The following is a 26,917-nucleotide window of genomic DNA, read 5'->3' as shown; positions in this document are numbered from 1 at the left end:
GCACTTGAAAGTTCCAACAAAAAGAAGAAAATAAAGAGGCAGAGTCCAATGGACATTCTGTTTTTAAAAGTTTGTTGTTGTCACTTTTCTTATCCAATTAGTCTAATAGTACAATTATAACACAGGTCAACAAAATGGACTTTATTAAAAGGTGCAGGCTTATTGGCATTAAAATATGTTAATATACGAATATCTGCATACTTCGTTTTCGCGTTTAACGGGTGGTATTTGCGCAATCGCGGTTGAAAAAAATAGCAACATTTAATGTTTTGATTTAAGATATCTTCGACGGTCTTTTCCCAACTGTATTAAAACCTATGCCAAAAAATGGCTTAGATGCCCATCTACACACAAAAAAATTTGCTTGGTAAAATTGACCAGCAAAGATAGTTACGTAACTATTAAAATAGTTACGTGTATTTTGTTTTTGCTTTGGGTTTGTGTCTTTGCTAATTGTGTGTATTTTGTTGTTGTGAAATGACAATTTACTTAGTAGAATTGACAATTTTGCTGGTTGGGGCCTGTTTGACAATTATTACAGTTGATTTTACCAAGTTTTTTTTTTGTGTGTACATAATTCCATTTAAGGTTCCATCATAATTTGAGTCAATCAAAGCCTATGAGCCATTGAAGTAATTTGTTCACCTTGTTCTATTTCACATTTGTTCCTTGTATTTACCGCATCAAGTTGGTTGGGAATAGAGGTGAACAAATTACTTCAATGGCTCATAGGCTTTGATTGACTCAAATTATGATGGAACCTTAAATTCAATTATTTAGAAGGGCATCTAAGCAATTTTTTGGCATAGGTTTTATTACAACTAAGCACAGACCCTCGAGGACATCTTAAATCAAAACAATTAATGTTGCTATATTTTTCAAACCGCGATTGCACAAATACCACCCGTTAAACGCGAAAACTAAGTATGCAGATATGCTTATACCCGTCTATATTAACACAATTTAATGCCCATAGGGCTGCACCAAAAACACTGTCGGCCTGTGTAATCAATACAATATTACCACAAGAAGATGAGTTTCAACAACAAACTTTTAAAAACACAGGGCGGCAACACTACTACTATTTTGACCGCAGCTGTATGTTTTTAAGTTTTTTGACTATGTTTTCTGGAATTTATTTATGCCTTTAAAAAAATCCGGGTGAACTTCCGTTTAGCTTAAAAATAGTCAAAGTTGGCGCAAATAACGGCATCATGGAAAATAACGGTTAAAACTGTTTTTCTTAAATATCTTCGAATATATTAACTTAATCAAAAAGCTAGCTAAGAGAAATGAAAGCTATTAAATAAATGAGTTTTTTATGTTTTTTTCAGTTTTATTCATTTTTTCTGTAAAACTAATAGTTTTTTCGTTAAAAACGCTAAATAAGATTATTTTTTTTACAATGTTTGAAAATAAACAAGAGAGAACGCTATAGTCGGGTTGGTGTCCCGACTATCTAATACCCGTCACTCAGCTAAAAAAAGTGCGAACGCTGTACTCCGGTTCATGTCCCGACTATAATCGTAGCTCAGCTAAAGGGATTGCGAGGGAGATAGATGATATATGTAGATATTTTGATTGCGTATTTTTATTGAATGGTCCGATTTGAAAAATGTCTTCTACATTTCGATAGGTATAATTATACACAACAAAATTGCATTTATACTTATCGATAATCTTTAAAGGTGTGGGCGCAGGACACATTTTAAAATCGTTAGTGGGCGATTGTGGGCGTTAGAGGGGGCGTGGCGCTCGGCTGAAATAAACTTGCGCTGCGTAGGAAGCCAAAGAATATGTGTGGGAAATCTCAACCTTCTAGCTTTTGTAGTTTCTGAGATCTCAGCGTTCATACAGACGGACAGACGGACATGGCTAGATCGACTCGGCTAGAGACCCTGATCAAGAATATATATACTTTATGGGGTCGGAAACGCTTCCCCACCGGGAAAATTCCTCTGGAAAAAAACATATTTTCATGAGGTTTCTCCATACAAGCGGAAGGGACAAAACCTCATTCACCCCTTACATTTCTTCCATCTCTGGTTTCAAAATACACGGGGGTGACACAAAAAGTACGGGGGAAATGAGGTTTCTATCTGGATCTCTGGCAGAAGAATGCAGGACAAAATCCACTGGTTTATCGACTTCCCGCATTATAGATTTTCTACACGTAGGGGAGAGTGGGGGAATTTCGTCAGCATTTTTTCAAAGCTATTTTTTGTCCATCTTGAGACACGTTATCATATTTCTATTTTTATTGCTGAATGCGGTTAGCACCAAGCTTTAAAATGTGACATTCCCCTATTTTTTTAATTAGCTTGGTGATTTATAAAAAAATAAAATGTAAAACCAATATACTGGGGCAATCTCACCACACAGGGGGGTAAAATCACCACACAACTGGGGAAATTTCGTCACCTGAAAAATGTAGGGAGTTTAACGCCTGAAAATATGCTACACTGATCAAGCGTACCATTTTTGTTGACGTCCTATATTTGTTGCTGCTGCTGGTAGTCTGTTCGTTAGCCAGCTCGTCAAATATAAAAATATGTATTTAAAATAGGTGCGAATTTACCCTTAGCGTAGGGTGGCGAAATTTCCCCAAACCGTACTTTTTTAGAAATAATTATTTTTCTTGCGAAATTAGGCGCGAAGTTAAAAATCACTGACGCAGAAATGCACATTATAGCACTGTGTATTATATAAAAAATCGTGTATCTTATTCCTTTTGAATTGTGGCATACAGAAAAAATTTCGTCGAGAACTAAATGTAGCTTTTGAACTGTTAAAATACATTTAATATTATAGCTTAATTATCTTGGCCTTCTGTGCAAAACAAATGCATTGGTTGTGTCTGGCCGTCTTGAAGGACTAAAACAAAAAAATTATATATTTTTACGACTTATGGATTCCGAGATATTGCAGGTGACGAAATTGCCCCTGTGACGAAATTCCCCCACTCTCCCCTACCCAGTTATGGTTTTCCTCCACTTGCAATATGTGCTTTTCTACACCCTCCCAGTTTTGGTTTTTCCAGACCCTCGCAGTTTTGGTTTTGCACTGCTTTGCAGTATCTGATTTTCCACAATAAAAATCATTTTTTTGTAATATTTGTTTGTGTATTTATTAACTAGCAGGGTCTGAAGCCAGCAGCTTCGCCTGCGGAAATTAAAATTGAAAATTAAGCATTGCTTTATCTTTGGTACTTATTTTAAATTTAAAAAATTACTAATTTTTATTCTATAAACCGAGAAAAGATTTTATCGGAACTTTTTCCCTCAATATCCGTAAAAACAAAAATATTTAGTTCTTTGAAACAACTATTAAAAAAAACATGTGTTTTTTTTAAATCTTTTTAAATATATTATGAATTGTTTGCATAATTACAGATGGACAAAACAGAAACAAACAGATTCCTTTTTCGACACAAATCCTTACACTAATTTCATTCAAAACATTAGTATTTTGTCCAAAACATATTATTTATATATAGAATGTCATACTGCGTTGAGCATGTAATTAAATTCCCAATCCATTGCCATTAAAGCCTAGAAACATTATTTGAAAAAAAAAATGTCTTTAAGAAAAAAATAGATAGGATACGAATTTGATTAAATTTACATGTTAAAAATATTAAACTCTTTTTCCATTTCGGAGGGTTTTGACTATTGCTGTCCCGCTCTTACCCAGATAAATTTATGCATTTTTTTGTATGAATTAAGAGTGCAAAAATATGAATTTCAAACCAGTACTTTATCGAAAACAAAGCAAACAAGAGAGAACGCTATAGTCGGGTTGGTGTCCCGACTATCTAATACCCGTCACTCAGCTAAAGGAAGTGCGAACGCGGGTTGGTGTCCCGACTAATAATCGTAACTCAGCTAAAGGGAGTGCGAGGGAGATAGATATATGTAGATATTTTGATTGCGTATAACTTTTTAATGCATGGTCCGATTTGAAAAATGTCTTCTACATTTCGATAGGTATAAATATACACAACAAAATTGCATTTATACTTCTCGGAAATCTTTAAAGATGTGGGCGCAGGACCCATTTTAAAATCGTTAGTGGGCGATTGTGGGCGTTAGAGGGGGCGTGGCGCTCGGCTAAAATAAACTTGCGCTGCGTAGGAAGCCAAAGAATATGTGTGCGAAATCTCAACCTTCTAGCTTTTGTAGTTTCTGAGATCTCAGCGTTCATACAGACGGACAGACGGACATGGCTAGATCGACTCGGCTAGTGCCCCTGATCAAGAATATATATACTTTATGGGGTCGGAAACGCTTCCTTCTAGCTGTTACATACTTTTGCACGAATCTAATATACCCTTTTACTCTACGAGTAACGGGTATAAAAACTGCCAAAATATGGATTATCACGCCGCGTTAAGTTTGTAATTCAAATCCAAATCGATATAGCGTTTAACTCTGGAAAAAATCTTGTATTCTTAAAAAAAATTGCTAAAATTTTGATTAAGATTTAAAAAATTTGAGGGAATATTTTTAATTTAAGTTCGACTTGAAATGTTACAACCGCTTTAAAATGTGATGGGATGTTTATCCTTCGACAGTTAAAAAAAAATTAATGTCTCCAATTCTTATTAAAAAAAATGAATGCCAGAGATAGGATAATTTTAGGCTTAATTTTATTTCATCGGTCTCTTAAAACAAATCCTGTTGATATTGGCCTTGCTACCTCGTTCTACGTTTTCTATTTCTATTTTCTATTTCTATTTTTTGTTTTTTAAAGATGTAATTTTTAAACTATTTAAACCAAGTTACGTTTACTCTTTGTAAAGATGTTAATTCTTGATAATTAATTAGTAGACCTCGGATTTTGCATATTTGTCCATTTTTGCTCCGATTTTTACCAAAATTTGTGGGTAGGTCTCATATTTTTTAAGTATAATAATTCAAGTGCATATCGGAAATATGCAAACTATATGCAAAAAATATGCAAAAATGTATGCATAAAATATGCAAAATATATGCAAAATATGCAATATATATGCAAAATATATGCAAAATATGCAAAATTGTTTAAAATATTTAAGTGCACCAAGTGAAATAGTTAAAATGCCGAAATCGCAAAAATTGAAGAACAATTTGATCAAAAAATGGTTTGATAGCATTCCCGAAAAGTGCTTCAAAATAGATGGTAACGAGATAATCTGTACTATTTGTGATAAAAAGGTAACTTTTTTTTCCAAATTAAGCCCGTTCTAATAATGGTTTTCTTATTTTAGATTTCGTTCCAAAAAAAATTTCAATTGCAGCAGCACTTAGCTACTTCACTTTATATTAAGTGGAAGGCCTCCGACGATAATGCAACTTCCAGCAACAATATCGATAAAGTATTCAAAAAGGATTTATGCACAGCTTTAGTTGCGGCTAACATACCATGGAATGTGCTTAGTAATACTACGTTTAAAAACTTCTTGAATAAGTACCCTGGGCAACATATCCCAGATGAAAGTACGCTGAGAAAAAATTATTTGGATGTTTGTTACGAAGAATCCATTCGAAAAATTCGGGATAGTATTAAAGATGAAAGCATCTGGATTTCTGTGGACGAAACGACGGACAAGCAAGGCCGATATGTGGCAAATTTGATCGTTGGAGCATTAAGCGAAAATGAATCTAAGCAATCATTTGTGTTGTCGTGCAAGCAGTTAAAAGAAGTAAATCATGCAACAGTATCCCGATTTGTAAATGATAGTATTCGCATTTTGTGGCCAAAAGGGAACGAGAACAAAGTTTTGTTACTGTTAACGGATGCTGCAGCTTACATGATAAAAGCTGGTAAAAATTTAAAAGTTTTTTATCCAAATCTTATACATATAACTTGTTTGGCACACGGTCTAAATTTAATTGCTGAAAGAGTTAGAACATCATTTCCAGTCGCAAATTCGTTTATACCATGTGTAAAAAAAATTTTCGTAAAAGCTCCGCTTTGAGTCCAACGATATAAGCAAATATTAAATAAGGAGTTACCACCAGAACCAATAATTACCAGATGGGGTACGTGGTTAAAGGCAGCATCATTTTATGCAGATAATATAGAGGGTATAGAAGAGGTAAGATAATAAAGTGCTAAAAGGTAAGCACTGTACTAACAAATATATTTTTTTTTAATTTAGGTTCTTGACACGCTGAACTCAGAAGATGCCGAATCCATAAAGCTGGCAAAAAAACTGCTGAAAAATTCAACGTTACGTCGAGATTTTATTTATATTAAATCAAATTTTAACAGATTAGGAGAAATAATTACGTCCCTGGAAGCAAAGGGCTTACTCTTATTTTCTTCAATGAATCTTGTCAAGGAAGCAGAAAACATAATAGATAATATATCTGGTGACCTCGGATGGACTTAAAACATAAATTTGAAGCAATTTTAAAAAGAAATCCCGACTATAATATAATTTTAAAAATTAACAATATATTAAGTCTCAATTCTAAAGATGTTACTGGACTGGAACCCGTCGCTAGTGAAAATATTAGTAAATATAAATTTGCACCAATTACTTCATGCGACGTAGAAAGAAGCTTTTCGGCATACAAAATGGTTTTTGGAGAGAAACGTCAAAGTTTCTTAATTAATAATTTAGAGTAAATGCTTGTTATATATTGCAATACCAATTATCTTGAATAATATATAAATCATCTATAATTATACATTTTAGTGTTATTTCTTTATTGGTTAATCACATTTGCATATTTTGCATATGTTTTGCATATTTTGCATATATTTTGCATATTTTGCATATATTTTGCATATTTTATGCATATGCATTTTATGCAAATATGCAAAAAAAATAAAATATGCCATTCATTTTAAACTATATTTTTATTGAAACGAACTTTGGTGTTTTCGGAATTGATCTATCTTTATCCTATAAAAATATGCAAATATGCAAAATCCGAGGTCTATTAATTAGTTACCTAAGAATGTAGCAAAGCTAATTTTATGCACATGGGTAAGTACAAACCAAATACTCTTGGCGAATTTGCTACCGGGGGGTTTTTGGAAGGTATCCACAGTAGACAACTATTATAAGGGAAACAAATATGCGGAGCAATGTTTTGCTTTATGTATTTGACTAATTTAAGAAAAGACATCAAGAAAGGCAATTCCAAATTACTGCATTTTACCATTGATATTTTGTTTCAGTATTTTTGTTTTCACATTAATTTTTCACCTTGATTAGAATTATTTTAATAATAAGGAAGGCAGGTGGGCGGGGAAGCCGTGAATCTAATTGTTTAAACATTTGAATTTGTTTAAACAATATGAGCACGTGTAATAAAGAGCAAGAGAATCAATTGGTTTGAATATTTAATGTTCTTTTAATATTATCAATGCGATTTGAATTTTAGTTCACAAAAATCGGTTACAAAATGTCTTATGTAAGTATGTTTGTGGAAATGTAAATGAAATATTCTTTAAGCAAAAGGATATCAGTATTATCTTGAATTTGAATTTGATCGAATCTCAATTCCTCCCACCGGGAAAATTCCTCTGGAAAATAACATATTTTCAAGAGGTTTCTCCATAGAAGCGGAAGGGACAAAACCTCATTCACCCCTTACATTTCTTCCATCTCTGGTTTCAAAATACACGGGGGTGACACAAAAAGTACGGGGGAAATGAGGTTTCTATCTGGATCTCTGGCAGAAGAATGCAGGACAAAATCCACTGGTTTTTCGACTTCCCGCATTATAGATTTTCCACACGTACCCAGTTATGGTTTTCCTCCACTTGCAATATCTGCTTTTCTACACCCTCCCAGTTTTGGTTTTGGTTTTTCCAGACCCTCGCAGTTTTGGTTTTGCACTGCTTTGCAGTATCTGATTTTCCACAATAAAAATCATGTTTTTTGTAATATTTGTTTGTGTATTTATTAATAATATTTACAATCGAAGCATTGGAACTACAAATTTTTAATGCCTGAAGCATTCCCGGGTTTTGCTTGGCCGAATGCAGTACTTAGATATCCATTTCTTGCCTGTCTTCTGAAAATATCAAACATAATTTAGATATGAATGTAAGACCAGGAATAATAATAAGAGTAATTACCATTATTAGGTCTCCGCACAAAATTAAAGGATCTCTCCAGAAATTATGCCTGGTTTGCCATGGCCGATCATTTACCCTCTGTTCAGTTGTTTTATGTCGGGTATCTATATCAAAAACTATGAGAAGAAAAAATAAAATATGACAAGCGCAGGCGCAACACTTCTGGTCCCAAGAAGTCTCAGTCGGCCTGGCTGAAATAAATGTAATATTTTGATTAAGTTAAACAACTAAGTTAGTACTGAAGTACTATTTATACAACCATTTAATGAACACCTCACACCATTTACCACTGGTAAAGATTAAAAACATTTCAAGTGTCACTGAAATGCAGAATTTGTGTTGAAGATAGCATCCGGAGGCGTATATTTATTAATGGGGAAAATATCTGTGATACTAACCTTTGTAACGCTGAAATAAAGGTTATAAAAAGACAAAATTCATTTTATCACTCACCTTTTTATTGTTTTTTAGATTAAAATTAACTATTTTCACTTTTTTTTCACTTTTTCCAACAAATTTAAAAATGATGTGACCCTGCATCATATACTTGATAATACTAAATGCAGATTTGATATAAATGTCGTTGTAAAGTCCGGTCACACTTTGGCGCCAAATAAGTATTTCGTTTAAAAAATACTTTTCAGGGACCGTAATCATTAAAGGTTACGTATATTATTGGTATGTTAGGCATTTTTCGTGTTATCAATACCACCAACACGAATTTTTATATTTTAACAACACTTAAAAATGGCTTAGGCCACGATCTGACGATCAAATTATTTTATTTCACAGAAAATGTTTAAAAATGTAAAAAGCAACAATAGTTTTCTTTGTAATTTAATGTAATTCCTTGATAAATGTGATCAAATATTTTAATCGTCTTACCGTGGCTTTTCTCTATAATTTGGTTGAATCCCACATTCATCCTTATTATTATTTGAAAAATGTTGAGTAAAATAAATTAATATTATCATTATAGACATTATGATAATAATGTTATATAGTTTAATTTTTTTTGATTAACAATTATTAATATTTTTTCTACGACTTTTAAAATTACTAAAAATTAAAACTAAATGTGAGAACAAGTCTTTTGGTTTTGGTGTAAATCATAGGATTTTTGAATATTATAAGTTGGTGATTTTCTTGTTTAAAAATATTATAATCGTAGTGCCACAGAAATCACACAGCGCATAAATGGCCTGATATTGATGCTACTCAGAAACCCACCCTCATTTAGCACTCAGAAATTATCTATCCCTACACCGCCGCCTGCAAAAAGGAACAGGATTTCAAGAACACAAAAACCAACTTCTCACATTCCCGCTGGGTTGCTGCCTTGCTCTCGATCAACCTACACAGCCACAGTTTTCCCGGACCTATTAGGAGCGCAGCATGTGGCTCCCCCTCTCCCAAATGTTTCTAAGCCCAAATGTTGCTAGGAATCCGCAACGAACATGTTGCTAAGTTCGACGGTGCAGGTCTAAGCTAAGCCTTCGAATTTTAGGTACCTATCTGGTACACGCGCCCTTACAATAGCTTTTCGGAAATGTGCATCTATTGCCTTTTAAAAAGTGTAAGTTACAAGTTTATTGGTTTAAGGGTTTTTGAGATCTGTTAGGTTTTATAAAATAAGTTCCGAAAATCTGGATTTTTGCGAATATCTTCAGAACGGTTCTTTGGGAATTTTTTTAATTTGTTTAGCGTGATCAGCAACTCAAAACTAATCGAAAAAATTGGTCTCAATGTTTATCTTTTTATACCCTTGTAGAGGGTATTATAATTTCAGTCAGATGTTTGCAACGCAGTGAAGGAGACGTTTCCGACCATATAAAGTATATATATTCTTGATCAGCACCAATAGCCGAGTCTATCTAGCCATGTCCGTCTGTCCGTCTGTCCGTCTGTCCGTTTCTATGCGAACTAGTCTCTCAGTTTTAAAGCTATCGCGATGAAACTTTCCCGAAGGTCTTCTTTCTATTGCAGGTAGTACATATGTCGGAGCCAGCCGGATCGGACCACTATATCTTAAGGCTCCCAAACAAATATAAGAAAATTCATTGTAACTTTGTAGGAAGTAGGCGTTTTGATTCTTGACTACTTAAAAACAAAATTGAAATAAATCGAAACGCTGAATCTGGAATCCCTGGAACTGCACCGAGTGAGTATTCTTTTATCTACAAGGGTATATAAGCTTCGGCTGGCCGAAGGTAGCTTCCTTTCTTGTTTTAAATATTTCCGAGTTTCGGTTTTAATTTTTATCAAAATTGAACCACTATATATTATAGCTGCCATAGGATCGATCGGAAAATTGAACATTTTCGCGATTTGTTAATTAATAGGAATGATCTGCAAGGGTATACAAGCTTCGGCTGGCCGAAGCTAGCTTCCGTTCTTGTTTTCTTTCTTTTTTTCAAATACATACTCTTTTATTTCGATTTTGATAAGGCAGTTCTTATTAAAACAAGAAAGGCAGCTCGCTTCGGCCAGCCGTAGCTACATACCAGAGAGCTGCAACGATTAAGATCGATCATCGCGCGATCATTTTCGTTTAATAGGGTCTTCCCACAGAGCTCCATCCACCATCCACCATCCGTTGAACGGATGGTCCGTAAGGTTTTGCCGTTCCGAAAATTTCCCAGTTATTCCGCAATCCAATTTTGACGGGGTTTTTTATGCGATAATAAGGCGATGTTTTCTCGGTGCAACTCTGAATTCTTCCTCTTGACTGTGAAAATTGGAACGATGACTGCGAAAACAATTCAAATCGATGGCGGCAAAAAAATAAATAATGCTCAGCTCATTGTTTTTTGAATTATTTGTTGTTTGTTATGATCGGAAAAGCGTTCGCAAGCAGGTTGCTATGTGTGGGCCAAAATGTAAGCTGTTGTGCGTACGAAAACATCAATGTTTACAGCAAAGTGTCAAAATATGTTCTGCACATCGAAAATAATAACTTATATTATTTAAAAGTGTACTATGTACTCCTATAAAGTTCCAAAGTTGCTATAAATTACCAAAACAGAAGAAATTTGGGGTTGATTTAAAATTTGCCTTATTAATATTGGCTAGACAGAGGCGTAGTAAGAGTGGAGTGTGGGATACGGGGGTTTAGACTCTCCCGCAGTCAGCAATATGTATGTCGAGGATTCACTGGAATCGTCCTCCGCTTCAGGCTGCTCTTCGTGGTCCGAACGGAAACGTTTTCTGGCGCGTGGCATGATCTTTGCAGTTTGGCTCTTCAAATACGAATGTTCTCTAAAACTGCTTGCGTCCCTTTTTGCAAGCGTCGCTCTCTACTTTATTCCGCTCTCGCTCTCACATTCCAATACACACACCATTGAGAACTTCCCAGCGGGAATGTGAGAAGTTGGTTTTTGTGTTCTTGAAATAGAAAATGCCTGTGAGGGGAAAAAGGCTGGAATAGTTTGCTAGGGCGGGCCGAATGAGAAAATATTAGAAAGACTATTTAATGACAAGTGTAATAATTTTTCGTCACAAATGTTGATATCAGAACTTTTGTATGTTGAAGGCGCGATCGTCACTAGTTTTTTACCTCGTTAAGAGGTGTTTTTATTTGATATAGTTTTCCCATCTGGCCGGTTCCGACTTATATACTACCTGCAATAGAAAGAAGACTTTTGGGAACGTTTCAAGCCTATAACTTCAAAACTGACTAAAATGCGTAGAAACGGACGGACAGACGGACATGGCTAGATCGACTTGTCTAGTGATGCTGATCGGAAATCATCGAAGTTCAAAGGTGCAACCCTCAGTCCGGAAGAATTAGAACACGCATCAAACTGCATAACTTGGAATCTTCAAAACCACTCGTTTCCGGAAGAACTTCGATACCTCAGGAAAAACCAACTACTTAAAGGTCCACTAAAGTTTCTTTCTCCTTTCATAGATAGCGCTACGGGTTTCGAACTCATAAAGGTTGGAGGACGACTCGACTATTCCGATCTTCCTGAGAGTGAGAAGCACCCACTACTACTTCCCAGTAAATCATCAATGGTAATCAAATATGTCCGCCACCTTCACACTCAAAACTTCCATGCCGGACCAAAGGCGCTCCTTCGTCTGAAGTTCTGGATCATCAACGCAAGGAATTTAGCGCGCAGTATTGTTTGAGCCTGTACCCACTGCGTTCGATATCGACCCGTACTACTGCAGCAAGTAATGGGTCAATTAGTTAAAGCAAGATTGGCAAGCAGTAAGCCCTTCAGCAAATGCGGTGTCGATTTCTGCGGACCTATGTATACACACTTATCTTCGAATACGCGGAAGGCCTCCATCAAAAAGCTATCTCGCCGTGTTCATATGTCTCGTCGTCAAGGCCGTGCATATTGAGGTGGTCAAAGATTTGAGCACAGAAGCATTTCTGGCGGCTTTGAAGGGATTCTCTGGACGCCGCGGTCTTTCCACAGATATTTACTGTGACAACGCGACCAATTTCGTTGGCGCCTCCAATCAGCTGCAAGACCTAAGGAAATTCCTGTTCAATGAGAAGACTCGAAGCGCAATTCAACAATTTTGCGCGGCTGACTTCATCAGCTTTCACTTCATCCCACCCAGGGCGGCAGTGAAGAGCGGAATGGGCCTACTCAACAGAACCTTTGTAAACACCAAGTTTACGTACGAGGAGCTCTCAACAGTCGTGGTTGAGATAGAAGCCATCCTCAACTCACGCCCCCCCACTCCGATGTCATCAGATCCGAACGATCTCTCAGCCCTAACAGCAGGTCACTTTTTGACGGGAAGCTCGCTGCGTTCTATGCCAGAACGCATCGCCAACGACCATAAGGCCAGCACATTGCAACGATTTGAAGCAGTCACGGCATTAAAGCAGTCCTTCTGGCGTCGCTGGTCTGCAGACTATTTCAACTCACTTCGATCAAGAACCAAATGGACTTCCCCATCGCCAAACGTGTCTGACGGTACCATGGTGCTTATTCACGAAGATAATGTACCCCCTCAGAATTGGAGAATGGGAAGGATCGAATCCTAAGTATATGGGCGCGACAACAGAGTCCGTGTCGTTCAGCTGCGCACCGCCAAGGGAACCTGTAGCCGCCCTGTTCACAAGCTCGCTGTACTTCCTGTATCTTGAAAGTGGAACCTTTCAACAGGGCCGGGATGTTGGGTCACTTTATTAATAGAATACTGTATAATCCTAATGTCTACACACAAAAAAAAACTTGGTAAAATTAACTGTAATAATTGTCAAACAGGCCCCAACCAGCAAAATTGTCAATTTTACTAAGTAAATAGTCATTCCACAACAACAAAATACACACAATTAGCAAAGACACAAACCCAAAGCAATTTTACTAAGCAAATTTTTTTGTGTGTACACATGTACAGCTGTAAGCCCTCTAATAACTCTCCGCTCTGATCGGCTTAACGAGCGTTCAGTAATAAAGGCAGTAGCATATCATCTTTGAAAAAGAACAGTCGTTTTGGTCTTGAGTTTTCGGTTGTTCGATCAGTTTATACTTAAAATTTCCTGCACCCCCATACTCTGATTTAAATGAGTTACAATTATAGAAAACGTTCTATAATTCACCGTTCACAATTGATAAGACTAAACTTTGTCAACTGTTGCTAGCTTCCCAGTGCATACTTGCGTGCATTTCTAAAGTCCAACTTTTGAGCCTTTTTTTCATCGACTTCAAAAATAGTTCAACTTTTGCTAAAAGTCCCCCTAGATTGGCAAAATCTTACACTGTGGGATGGTTGGTTTGGAAACCAACCAATCGAAACCGAAGGTGTCACAGAATCTGTTCAGTTATCTAGGAGTTTCTAAGTAAATTTGCTCTGATTTTAGGAGGATTTGTTTTAAGGCCTACTATTCGGTTGGTTTCAAATCGTGTACTTGATTTTGAAACGGTTTCTGTGACACCGTGATTCGCTTTTGGGGGGAAAGAGATTTCTGTGACAACCCCGAATATCACATTTTTGCAGCATAAAAGCTATTGAAATGAAACTAAGCAAATCTAAGATCCCAACCTTCTAGCTTTTATAGTTTCCGAGATCTCAGCGTTCATAAGGACAGACAGACTAGTGATCCTGATTAAGAATATATATACTTTATGGGATCGGAAACGCTATTTCCTACCTGTTACACACAAAAAAATTTGCTTGGTAAAATTGACCAACAAAGATAGTTACGTAACTATTAAAATAGTTACGTGTATTTTGTTTTTGCTTTGGGTTTGTGTCTTTGCTAATTGTGTGTATTTTGTTGTTGTGAAATGACAATTTACTTAGTAGAATTGACAATTTTGCTAGTTGGGGCCTGTTTGACAATTATTACAGTTGATTTTACCAAGTTTTTTTTTTGTGTGTACATACTTTTGCACGAATACAATATACCCTTTTACTTTACGAGTAACGGGCTTGGTACCTGATCAAAATTGTACTATTTGGATACCAGAACGGATTATCTAATGGATGTAATTCTAAGTCAAAGTATGTAGCCAACCCATTTAATGCATAAGGAATTTTTGTTTTGATTTTAAAAATATTTTAATTGGTTTTCAAGGGGAGAGCAGGGAAAAACTTTCATTCGTCACATTTGCACGTGAGAAAAGCAATGACACACACATACATCGATACCCTTCAGTTCCAGATGTCACTTTTCCCTCAGTAATCCCCAAGGGAAAACCCGAGGACAGGTCATTTGTACCTCAGGACGCACCGAGGACGACCCATAGAGAAAATGGTATGGGAGTTCCGCTTTTTCCTTCAGTACAACAACAAATTATAAGACAAGGAAAGAGAGCGCAATATATAAATACCGACTGCTCTGCTGACGTCGACAGCGGCCGAGCGTTTGGTCTAAGGAATTGTCCCCTACATGGGATGCCAGAACTGAAGGGTAAATTGGCATGTACATATGTTTGTAATGATTAAATTAGGATATGACACCTAATCTTGAAGAGGATTGGACTCCAAAGAGAATTTGTGATTCTTGCCGCTTGACATTACTACATGGAGCGAAGGCTATCCTAACTTTAAAAATCCACCATAAATCCAATTTATTGAATTTGGGCCATACCCGGCTTGTTTTATTCGGTAAGATGTAAACTTTATGTTGGTACCCATTTTGATTTTTCAACGCTTTATACATATACAGCCGACTTACACTCGACCAAAAAACACATTTTTCATCTTTGTCGGGCTGGTACGCTGCCATTACTTATCCAATCGTATTGATCTGTATGGCAAAGTTAAGCTCTGATCTATTGACTTTAAAATGGCCCAATCGGGTGGATATCTGCCAAGATATAAGAACAAATTCGAAAAAGTCCGAAATTTAACGTTTCGAACTTTAAAAAATCTTTAAAGAAAACTGTGCCATCGAAAACAAGAAAGTAAGCTAGCTTCGGCAAGCCGAAGCTTATATACCCTTGCAGATCATTCTATAAATTTACAAATCGCAAAAATGTTAAATTTCTTATTATTTCACATTAATTTTTCGATCGTTTCTATCACAGCTATATGATATAGTAGTTCGATCTTTTAAAAATTAAAATCGAATTTCGGAAATATTTCAAAATAGTCATATCCCAGAGTAGAAGGGAATGTAATAAAAACCAACAAAGATATAATTTTTTTCCCATTAATTTCCATTTAATTTCGACCGTTCCTATGGCAGCTATATGATATAGTGATCCGATTTAAAAAACAAAAAAACCGAAATTCAGAAATATATAAAAAACAAGAAAGGAAGCTACCTTAGGCCAGCCGAAGCTTATATACCCTTGTAGATAAAAGAATACTCACTCGGTGCAGTTCCAGGGATTCCAGATTCAGCGTTTCGATTTATTTCAATTTTGTTTTTAAGTAGTCAAGAATCAAAACGCCTACTTCCTACAAAGTTACAATGAATTTTCTTATATTTGTTTGGGAGCCTTAAGATATAGTGGTCCGATCCGGCTCGCTCCGACATATGTACTACCTGCAATAGAAAGAAGACCTTCGGGAAAGTTTCATCGCGATAGCTTTAAAACTGAGAGACTAGTTCGCATAGAAACGGACAGACGGACAGACGGACAGACGGACAGACGGACAGACGGACATGGCTAGATAGACTCGGCTATTGATGCTGATCAAGAATATATATACTTTAAGTGGTCGGAAACGTCTCCTTTTCTGCGTTGCAAACATCTGACTGAAATTATAATACCCTCTACAAGGGTATAACAAGAGAGAACGCTATAGTCGGGTTGGTGTCCCGACTATCTAATACCCGTCACTCAGCTAAAGGGAGTGCGAACGCTGTGTCGGGTTGGTGTCCCGACTAATAATCGTAACTCAGCTAAAGGGAGTGCGAGGGAGATAGATATATGTTGACAATTTATAAAGCGTATAACTTTTTAATGAATGGTCCGATTTGAAAAATGTCTTCTACATTTCGATAGGTATAAATATACACAACAAAATTGCATTTATTTTTCTCGGAAATCTTTAAAGATGTGGGTGCAGGACCCATTTTAAAATCGTTAGTGGGCGATTGTGGGCGTTAGAGGGGGCGTGGCGCTCGGCTAAAATAAACTTGCGCTGCGTAGGAAGCCAAAGAATATGTGTGGGAAATCTCAACCTTCTAGCTTTTGTAGTTTCTGAGATCTCAGCGTTCATACAGACGGACAGACGGACAGACGGACAGACGAACATGGCTAGATCGACTCGGCTAGTGACCCTGATCAAGAATATATATACTTTATGGGGTCGGAAACGCTTCCTTCTAGCTGTTACATACTTTTGCACGAATCTAGTATACCCTTTTACTCTACGAGTAACGGGTATAAAAATATTCCCAAGAGTAGAAAGTAAAATTTCAAAAAACACCGGAGCTACAATTTTTTTACGTTTTTTTTTTGTATCCTTCCTATGGGAGCTATAAGATATAGTTGTCCGATCCGGTTGGTTCCGACATATATACTACCTGCAATAGAAATACGACTTTTACGAAAGTTTCATCCTGATAGCTTTAAAACTGAGAGACTAGTTTGCGTAGAAACGGACGGACAGACGGACGGACAGACGGACAGACGGACGGACAGACGGACAGACGGACAGACGGACGGACGGACATGGCTAGATCGACTCGTCTTGTGATGCTGATCAAGAATATATATACTTTATGGGGTCGGAAATGTCTCCTTCACTGCGTTGCAAACTTCTGACTGAAATCATAATACCCTCTGCAAGGGTATAAAAATTAGTCGTATTTTCGTGATCTAGGGGTCCAACACTAACAGAATTTGACATCAATTGCTGGGGAGCATTTCGGCTGTAAACTAGTGTAATCAAACTATACTCAACATTTTTAGTTAAACTAATATCGCGGAAAAATCATGTGGAAATATGTTTCATTCAAGTTTAAAGTTATTTGGCTTGGCGGACTTTTTCGTGGAAGTGGCCATATGTTGGTCATCCATGGTCGTTCGAGTTAAGGGGTTATATACCTTTTTGAGCGAAAAAATTGAGGGAACTTTGGATTTTTTTCAGGTGTGTAGCAATTAATTTATGACACTGAAGATATTTTTTATTAATAGTACATGTTTTTATCAAAACAACAAGCGTTTGTTCTTGAAAAAATATGAATAATTTACGAAATTATGGCAATCCTCTCGGAACCCTTTTTTTTATAGCGATTTGCGGTGATCACGATGGAAGTCTAGCAGGTCAATTAAAATCAAAAAACCAAAAAAATGTTATTAGTATAGGTAGTAGGGGAGAGGTCTGTAGGTTGAGACACCTTTTGTTTTTAGTCTCCCATTTGGACATTCGATCGAAAGCTTAGTCTTTTAGCTGTAAAATAAAGCAAAAAAAAATTTTTTTTCCTTGGGAAAACTAAAAAATAATTTTTTTTGAAAAGTGCCAAAAAATTACAATTTGAAAAAGAGGTCTGTAGGTTGAGACACTTTTTAAAGTCAATAATACTCACACAAAAAGTACTCCAAACTATAAGGAACTATTTCTTTATGTTAATTTAATCAATTTTAGCTCGTCCTAAATCATTTCCCATCCACTTTTTAAGAACTTAGACCAAATAACAATCAAAATCAAAAGGCTCTTTGAACATTCACTTTTCCCCTAATATCAAAGAAATGTACTAGGCAGAAAGCGACCTTTGTTGGCCTCAGGCCTTTTTGTATGAAAAACGGGTGTCTCAACTTACACGCTCAAAGTGTCTCAACTTACACAAAATGGGATGTTTCGGAAAAAAATTAATAACTTTTGTTCTGACTGTCACATTAAGCTGATTTTTTTTTAATTAGTTAACAGTTAAAATACTAATGTTTTAAATCTCTTACCAAGTTAATTTAAGGACGTTATTAATTTTAAATGGAATTTTGAAAAAAGTAGACAAAAACTTTTTTGGTGCAAAATGGTACACGACTCTCACAGCTTAAATCTGGCTAGAGCCTGGCTTATAATGTTTTCCCCAAAAGTTTTTTCACTAAAAAGGACTACAAAAAAAAAAACAAGAGAGAACGCTATAGTCGGGTTGGTGTCCCGACTATCTAATACCCGTCACTCAGCTAAAGGGAGTGCGAACGCTGTGTCGGGTTGGTGTCCCGACTAATAATCGTAACTCAGCTAAAGGGAGTGCGAGGGAGATAGATATATGTTGACAATTTATAAAGCGTATAACTTTTTAATGAATGGTCCGATTTGAAAAATGTCTTCTACATTTCGATAGGTATAAATATACACAACAAAATTGCATTTATTTTTCTCGGAAATCTTTAAAGATGTGGGTGCAGGACCCATTTTAAAATCGTTAGTGGGCGATTGTGGGCGTTAGAGGGGGCGTGGCGCTCGGCTAAAATAAACTTGCGCTGCGTAGGAAGCCAAAGAATATGTGGGCCGTTCTTTTACAAACCGAACAGATTTGGCCAAAAAAAAAATGTCACATTTTTGATTTGCCTGAAACTTTTTTTACACGTACTATTCGGAAAATAAGTAAACACGTGTATCAGGATTTGACCGAAAAAAAATTATTTTCCTAGTTAGAATTTTTTTAAGTGTGCCAAAAATTGTCAAATTTGAAAAAGTACCCTCTCATTGAAAATCTGTATCTCCGGTTATATGAATCCAATTAACTTCATGTCTTTTGCATTAATTCCTCTAAAACCTCTCCTTTCAAAATAAAATTTCTTAAAAAAATTTTTTTTTTAATTTCTTAAAAATAAAAACAAATTAAGATTTAAAAAAATTTTTTAACTATTGCCCCCACAAAAAAAAAATTTTTTTTTTTATTTTAATACTAGCGCCCTATTGTTAGTTACAATCGGTTTTTGTAAAGAGTTGGAGCCACTTTTAGTTTTTAAAATATCGAATTTGTTTTAGCAAGGCCTCGGCTTTTTTCTATGAAAAAACGTCGCAGCAAGTAGATCTACTCTCTCACTCTTATCGGATCCTAATGGAATTTATGTTTTCTCATTGTTTACTAGTCCTTTAACAATTGTTAATGATTAAAAGTTAAGTTTTAAGTTTTTTGACAATTTCTGAATGACAAAAAGTAAAAAGTCATTTTTTAATCAATTAAAAACTTACAACTATTTATTTAACCGTCTATTTAATAAACAATAATTTTAAATTTATTTTATTTATTATTTTTTTATATTATGTAATTTATTAAACATTTTAAAATATTTATTTTTAAATTAAAAAAAAAAATTAATTAAATTTTATAATTTTTTATTTTTATTAAATAAATTTTTTTAAAAACTTAAAAAAAAATATTTTAAAATGTTTAATAAATTACATAATATAAAAAAATAATAAATAAAATAAATTTAAAATTATTGTTTATTAAATAGACGGTTAAATAAATAGTTGTAAGTTTTTAATTGATTAAAAAATGACTTTTTACTTTTTGTCATTCAGAATTGTCAAAAAACTTAAAACTTAACTTTTAATCATTATCAATTGTTAAAGGACTAGTAAACAATGAGAAAACATAAATTCCATTAGGATCCGATAAGAGTGAGAGAGTAGATCTACTTGCTGCGACGTTTTTTCATAGAAAGAAGCCGAGGCCTTGCTAAAACAAATTCGATATTTTAAAAACTAAAAGTGGCTCCAACTTTTTACAAAAACCGATTGTAACTAACAATATGGCGCAAGTATTAAAATAAAAAAAAAATTTTTTTTTTGTGGGGGCAATAGTTAAAAAATTTTTTTAACTCTTAATTTGTTTTTATTTTTAAGAAATAAAAAAAAAATTTTTTTTAAGAAATTTTATTTTGAAAGGAGTGGTTTTAGAGGAATTAATGCAAAAGACATGAAGTCAATTGGATTCATATAACCGGAGATACAGATTTTCAATGAGAGGGTACTTTTTCAAATTTGACAATTTTTGGCACACTTAAAAAAATTCTAACTAGGAAAATTATTTTTTTTTGGTCTAATCCTGATACACGTGTTTACTTATTTTCCGAATAGTACGTGTAAAAAAAGTTTCAGGCAAATCAAAAATATGAGCCAATAAAAGGTGTTCGGTTTGTAAAAGAACCGCCCATGTGTGGGAAATCTCAACCTTCTAGCTTTTGTAGTTTCTGAGATCTCAGCGTTCATACAGACGGACAGACGGACAGACGGACAGACGAACATGGCTAGATCGACTCGGCTAGTGACCCTGATCAAGAATATATATACTTTATGGGGTCGGAAACGCTTCCTTCTAGCTGTTACATACTTTTGCACGAATCTAGTATACCCTTTTACTCTACGAGTAACGGGTATAAAAATATTCCCAAGAGTAGAAAGTAAAATTTCAAAAAACACCGGAGCTACAATTTTTTTACGTTTTTTTTTTGTATCCTTCCTATGGGAGCTATAAGATATAGTTGTCCGATCCGGTTGGTTCCGACATATATACTACCTGCAATAGAAATACGACTTTTACGAAAGTTTCATCCTGATAGCTTTAAAACTGAGAGACTAGTTTGCGTAGAAACGGACGGACAGACGGACGGACAGACGGACAGACGGACGGACAGACGGACAGACGGACGGACGGACATGGCTAGATCGACTCGTCTTGTGATGCTGATCAAGAATATATATACTTTATGGGGTCGGAAATGTCTCCTTCACTGCGTTGCAAACTTCTGACTGAAATCATAATACCCTCTGCAAGGGTATAAAAATTAGTCGTATTTTCGTGATCTAGGGGTCCAACACTAACAGAATTTGACATCAATTGCTGGGGAGCATTTCGGCTGTAAACTAGTGTAATCAAACTATACTCAACATTTTTAGTTAAACTAATATCGCGGAAAAATCATGTGGAAATATGTTTCATTCAAGTTTAAAGTTATTTGGCTTGGCGGACTTTTTCGTGGAAGTGGCCATATGTTGGTCATCCATGGTCGTTCGAGTTAAGGGGTTATATACCTTTTTGAGCGAAAAAATTGAGGGAACTTTGGATTTTTTTCAGGTGTGTAGCAATTAATTTATGACACTGAAGATATTTTTTATTAATAGTACATGTTTTTATCAAAACAACAAGCGTTTGTTCTTGAAAAAATATGAATAATTTACGAAATTATGGCAATCCTCTCGGAACCCTTTTTTTTATAGCGATTTGCGGTGATCACGATGGAAGTCTAGCAGGTCAATTAAAATCAAAAAACCAAAAAAATGTTATTAGTATAGGTAGTAGGGGAGAGGTCTGTAGGTTGAGACACCTTTTGTTTTTAGTCTCCCATTTGGACATTCGATCGAAAGCTTAGTCTTTTAGCTGTAAAATAAAGCAAAAAAAAATTTTTTTTCCTTGGGAAAACTAAAAAATAATTTTTTTTGAAAAGTGCCAAAAAATTACAATTTGAAAAAGAGGTCTGTAGGTTGAGACACTTTTTAAAGTCAATAATACTCACACAAAAAGTACTCCAAACTATAAGGAACTATTTATTTATGTTAATTTAATCAATTTTAGCTCGTCCTAAATCATTTCCCATCCACTTTTTAAGAACTTAGACCAAATAACAATCAAAATCAAAAGGCTCTTTGAACATTCACTTTTCCCCTAATATCAAAGAAATGTACTAGGCAGAAAGCGACCTTTGTTGGCCTCAGGCCTTTTTGTATGAAAAACGGGTGTCTCAACTTACACGCTCAAAGTGTCTCAACTTACACAAAATGGGATGTTTCGGAAAAAAATTAATAACTTTTGTTCTGACTGTCACATTAAGCTGATTTTTTTTTAATTAGTTAACAGTTAATATACTAATGTTTTAAATCTCTTACCAAGTTAATTTAAGGACGTTATTAATTTTAAATGGAATTTTGAAAAAAGTAGACAAAAACTTTTTTGGTGCAAAATGGTACACGACTCTCACAGCTTAAATCTGGCTAGAGCCTGGCTTATAATGTTTTCCCCAAAAGTTTTTTCACTAAAAAGGACTACAAAAAAAAAATAAAAAAAATTTTTTTAGTGGAAAAGTTTTGAGAAAATTGAGTGTCTCAACTTACAGACTGTCTCAGCCTACAGACCTCTCCCCTATTGTTTCCAGTTCGTGAACTATTATTTTCAAGAATATTTGGTTATTTCTGCATACAGTAAGAATTTTTCCAAAAAGTTAATTTTTCGAGTTCTAAAAATTTTATTACAAAATTCTGATCTGCGAAATAAAAATTGGCGCATAAAAACTGAATAGTTCACGAACTCGGCACGAATAATTTAAAAAAAATTGAAGAAGATCGATCAAATAGTTCTTGTGCAATCGTGGTCACAGCGAAGGCACTTTTGGAAAAACACGACTTTGAGATAATCGCATTCAAAGTTTTACGTTGAGTATATGGGCACGTCCACCAAAAGGTCCTCCAAGCCAAAAATCTTGAAACTTGAATAAAACATATTTCCACGGGATTTTGCCCCGATATTAGTTTCTAAATAGTTTCATCCTGAGCTTAACTAAAATTTTGGAGTATAGTTTGATTATTTTTAGGACAAACCCCACCAATATTCGCAAAAATTCGTTTTTGGCTATTTTTTCTTTTCTGGACCTGTCTTTAGTTGGTAATTTATCCTTTATGAATGGTAATATGTGACATTATTCTGTACTGAATGCTTCATTTACATGTTAAAGTATTAAGATAAATGCAAAACAGCCAGTAATTGAGGGATAGAGGTAAGGAAATACACTTTACAAAACGCTCAGAAAAAATGTCCCGAGCGAATGTGGTTGAAACTGCATAAAAAAAAAACGGCAAACAATTATTGAGTAAAACCAAAACCATTTCATAGCGACATGTTTGGACAACATTCTAAAAAAAAATCGCATTGAAATATTCCATCAGAGTTCGCTAAATTCTGTTGTTGATTGAACTTCCCCGAAATCTATTAATCTATTTTTGTCCCGAGCGAATACGGCAGTTTTTTAGCGATATCTTAAAAACTAAAAGTGGTACAAAATCAAGATTTTTGCACAAAACAGAGCTTGGGAAGAGTGAAAAGAAAAGCCCATTATTAAAATTTAAATCAATTTTTTTACAATTTTTTTTCAACTTTAAAGGTGTGCAAATGTCCCGAGCGACAACATGGAAGTGCCCATATGCAACTATTGAAGTCGAGCAGACAAAACGCTGTTTTCCTAGCGAACTATTATTCAGATCTTTATGAAATTTTGGGAGAATGTTCTCTAGGGGATATACTTCAGGATTCAGCAAAAACAAGAAAGGAAGCTAGCTTCGGCCAGCCGAAGCTTATATACCCTTGCAGATCATTCCTATTAATTAACAAATCGCAAAAATGTTCAATTTTCTAATATTTCTCATTAATTTTCCGATCGTTCCTATGGCAGCTATATGATATAGTCGTCCGATTTTGATCAAATTAAAATTGAAATTCGGAAATATTTAAAAAGAGTCATATCCTAGAGTAGAAGATAATACAATAAAAACCAAAGAAGCTAGAATTTATTTCCATTACTTTTCCATTAATTTTCCGATCGTTCCTATGGTAGCTATATGATATAGTAGTCCGATTTTTTAAATAATTAATTCGAAATTCAGAAATATTTAAAAAATAACATCCCCAAAAGTAGAAGGTAATATTTCAAAAAACACCGAAGCTAGAATTTTTTAAAGTTTTTTTTTCCGATTGTTCCTATGGGAGCTATAAGATATAGTTGTCCGATCCGGTCGGCTCCGACATATATACTACCTGCAATAGAAAGAAGACTTTTGCGAAAGTTTTGTCCCGATAGCTCAAAAACTGAGAGACTAGTTTGCGTAGAAACAGACAGACGGACAGACGGACGGACAGACGGACAGACGGACATGGCTAGATCGGCTCGTCTTGTGATGCTGATCAAGAATATATATACTTTATGGGGTCGGAAACGTCTCCTTCACTGCGTTGCAAACTTCTGACTGAAATCATAATACCCTCTGCAAGGGTATAAAAATTTTCGTTATTTTGAAAAAAGAAAAGGTATATAACCCCTTAAGGGATCACGGTCCATCGAAGATATTTAATTCGCGGTTATGTGGTCTGGCCTGCTATAAATACAATTACAGATTTTTGTCGAAATTTATCAAATGCTTATTATTTTGACAGCGAACTTTCCTTTCCTTAGAAATCGCGGTCGTCTTCTAGACTTTTACCAATAAAACTACTCTGCTTACTTTAAAATATACAAAGTGTATTTATCTCCAATCCTCTTATTTTTCTTTTAACAGTCGTCCACTTTTTTTTAGATCTATCTTTTATTGAAAGTATTTCGAATATATTTTTTTACTTCTTCCTTTTAATTTTTTGTGGAGCGCAGCTCAAAGAGTTGCTTCTCGTTCGTCTTCCATATAGTACCTAAACAAATGCTATTCCACCTCTTCTTTATCCTTGCGATGAGACTTTTTCTTCTCGCTGCGACTGGAAGATCCGGCGGCGTTGCTACTGCTGCTCTTGCTGCTTCGTTCGCTTCGATCTTTCTCGCGAGACTTGGACTTCCGACGGCTGGACTTTTCTCGAGATCGGGAGCGTTCTCGACGCGAGCTTTCTTTGTCCTTGTCCTTATCCTTATCTTTATCTTTGTCTTTATCCTTATCTTTTTCTTTATCCTTTTCCTTATCTTTATCCTTCTCCTTGTCTTTGTCACGAGATCGCTCCTTATCGCGATGTCGCTCCCGTTCCTTAAGGTCACGTTCTTTGCGCTTCTCCTCCTTGAGCAGGTGTAGATAGTCTTCAAAGTACTCTTCGCGATATGACTCGGTACCTCGAATCCGCCTCAATTTTTTTTTCCTTGGAAAAACTAAAAAATAATATTTTTTGAAAAGTGCCAAAAAATTACAATTTGAAAAAGAGGTCTGTAGGTTGAGACACTTTTTAAAGTCAATAATACTCACACAAAAAGTACTCCAAACTATAAGGAACTATTTATTTATGTTAATTTAATCAATTTTAGCTCGTCCTAAATCATTTCCCATCCACTTTTTAAGAACTTAGACCAAATAACAATCAAAATCAAAAGGCTCTTTGAACATTCACTTTTCCCCTAATATCAAAGAAATGTACTAGGCAGAAAGCGACCTTTGTTGGCCTCAGGCCTTTTTGTATGAAAAACGGGTGTCTCAACTTACACGCTCAAAGTGTCTCAACTTACACAAAATGGGATGTTTCGGAAAAAAATTAATAACTTTTGTTCTGACTGTCACATTAAGCTGATTTTTTTTTAATTAGTTAACAGTTAATATACTAATGTTTTAAATCTCTTACCAAGTTAATTTAAGGACGTTATTAATTTTAAATGGAATTTTGAAAAAAGTAGACAAAAACTTTTTTGGTGCAAAATGGTACACGACTCTCACAGCTTAAATCTGGCTAGAGCCTGGCTTATAATGTTTTCCCCAAAAGTTTTTTCACTAAAAAGGACTACAAAAAAAAATAAAAAAAATTTTTTTAGTGGAAAAGTTTTGAGAAAATTGAGTGTCTTAACTTACAGACTGTCTCAGCCTACAGACCTCTCCCCTATTGTTTCCAGTTCGTGAACTATTATTTTCAAGAATATTTGGTTATTTCTGCATACAGTAAGAATTTTTCCAAAATGTTAATTTTTCGAGTTCTAAAAATTTTATTACAAAATTCTGATCTGCGAAATAAAAATTGGCGCATAAAAACTGAATAGTTCACGAACTCGGCACGAATAATTTAAAAAAAATTGAAGAAGATCGATCAAATAGTTCTTGTGCAATCGTGGTCACAGCGAAGGCACTTTTGGAAAAACACGACTTTGAGATAATCGCATTCAAAGTTTTACGTTGAGTATATGGGCACTTCCACCAAAAGGTCCTCCAAGCCAAAAATCTTGAAACTTGAATAAAACATATTTCCACGGGATTTTGCCCCGATATTAGTTTCTAAATAGTTTCATCCTGAGCTTAAGTAAAATTTTGGAGTATAGTTTGATTATTTTTAGGACAAACCCCACCAATATTCGCAAAAATTCGTTTTTTTTTTATACCCGTTACTCGTAGAGTAAAAGGGTATATTAGATTCGTGCAAAAGTATGTAACAGGTAGAAGGAAGCGTTTCCGACCCTATAAACTATATATATTCTATATCACTAGCCGAGTCGATCTAGCCATGTCCGTCTGTCCGTCTGTCTGTCCGTCTGTTTGTCTGTATGAACGCTGAGATCTCGGAAACTATAAAAGCTAGAAGATTGACATTTTGCATGCAGATTCTAGGAGTTCCTACGCAGCGCAAGTTTGTTTCAAAAGGGTGCCACGCCCCCTCTAACGCCCACAATCGCTTATATACGATTTTAAAAATTTCAATATTTTGGAAATGTAAAAATGCAGTTTTATTGTGTTT

At 35.1% G+C, this 26,917-nt stretch overlaps 2 protein-coding genes across 2 annotated transcripts; one reads left to right on the top strand and one right to left on the bottom strand.

The window, feature by feature from the left end:
• Positions 1–12,093: 12,093 nt before the first annotated feature.
• LOC138913301 (uncharacterized) lies at positions 12,094–13,090 on the top strand. The gene is made up of 2 exons (XM_070216554.1): positions 12,094–12,207; positions 12,419–13,090. The coding sequence occupies exons 1-2, from the start codon at positions 12,094–12,096 to the stop codon at positions 13,088–13,090; spliced, it is 786 nt and encodes a 261-aa protein (XP_070072655.1).
• An 11,834-nt stretch (positions 13,091–24,924) lies between these two features.
• LOC138913300 (splicing regulatory glutamine/lysine-rich protein 1-like) lies at positions 24,925–26,428 on the bottom strand. The gene is made up of 2 exons (XM_070216553.1): positions 26,361–26,428; positions 24,925–25,345 (listed from the first exon to the last, which is right to left on the bottom strand). The coding sequence occupies exons 1-2, from the start codon at positions 26,426–26,428 to the stop codon at positions 24,925–24,927; spliced, it is 489 nt and encodes a 162-aa protein (XP_070072654.1).
• Positions 26,429–26,917: the final 489 nt, after the last annotated feature.

This window comes from Drosophila takahashii, chromosome 3R (assembly GCF_030179915.1).
Source record: "Drosophila takahashii strain IR98-3 E-12201 chromosome 3R, DtakHiC1v2, whole genome shotgun sequence".
Lineage (NCBI taxonomy): Eukaryota > Metazoa > Arthropoda > Insecta > Diptera > Drosophilidae > Drosophila > Drosophila takahashii.
This window is presented reverse-complemented; position numbering and strand designations above follow the sequence as displayed.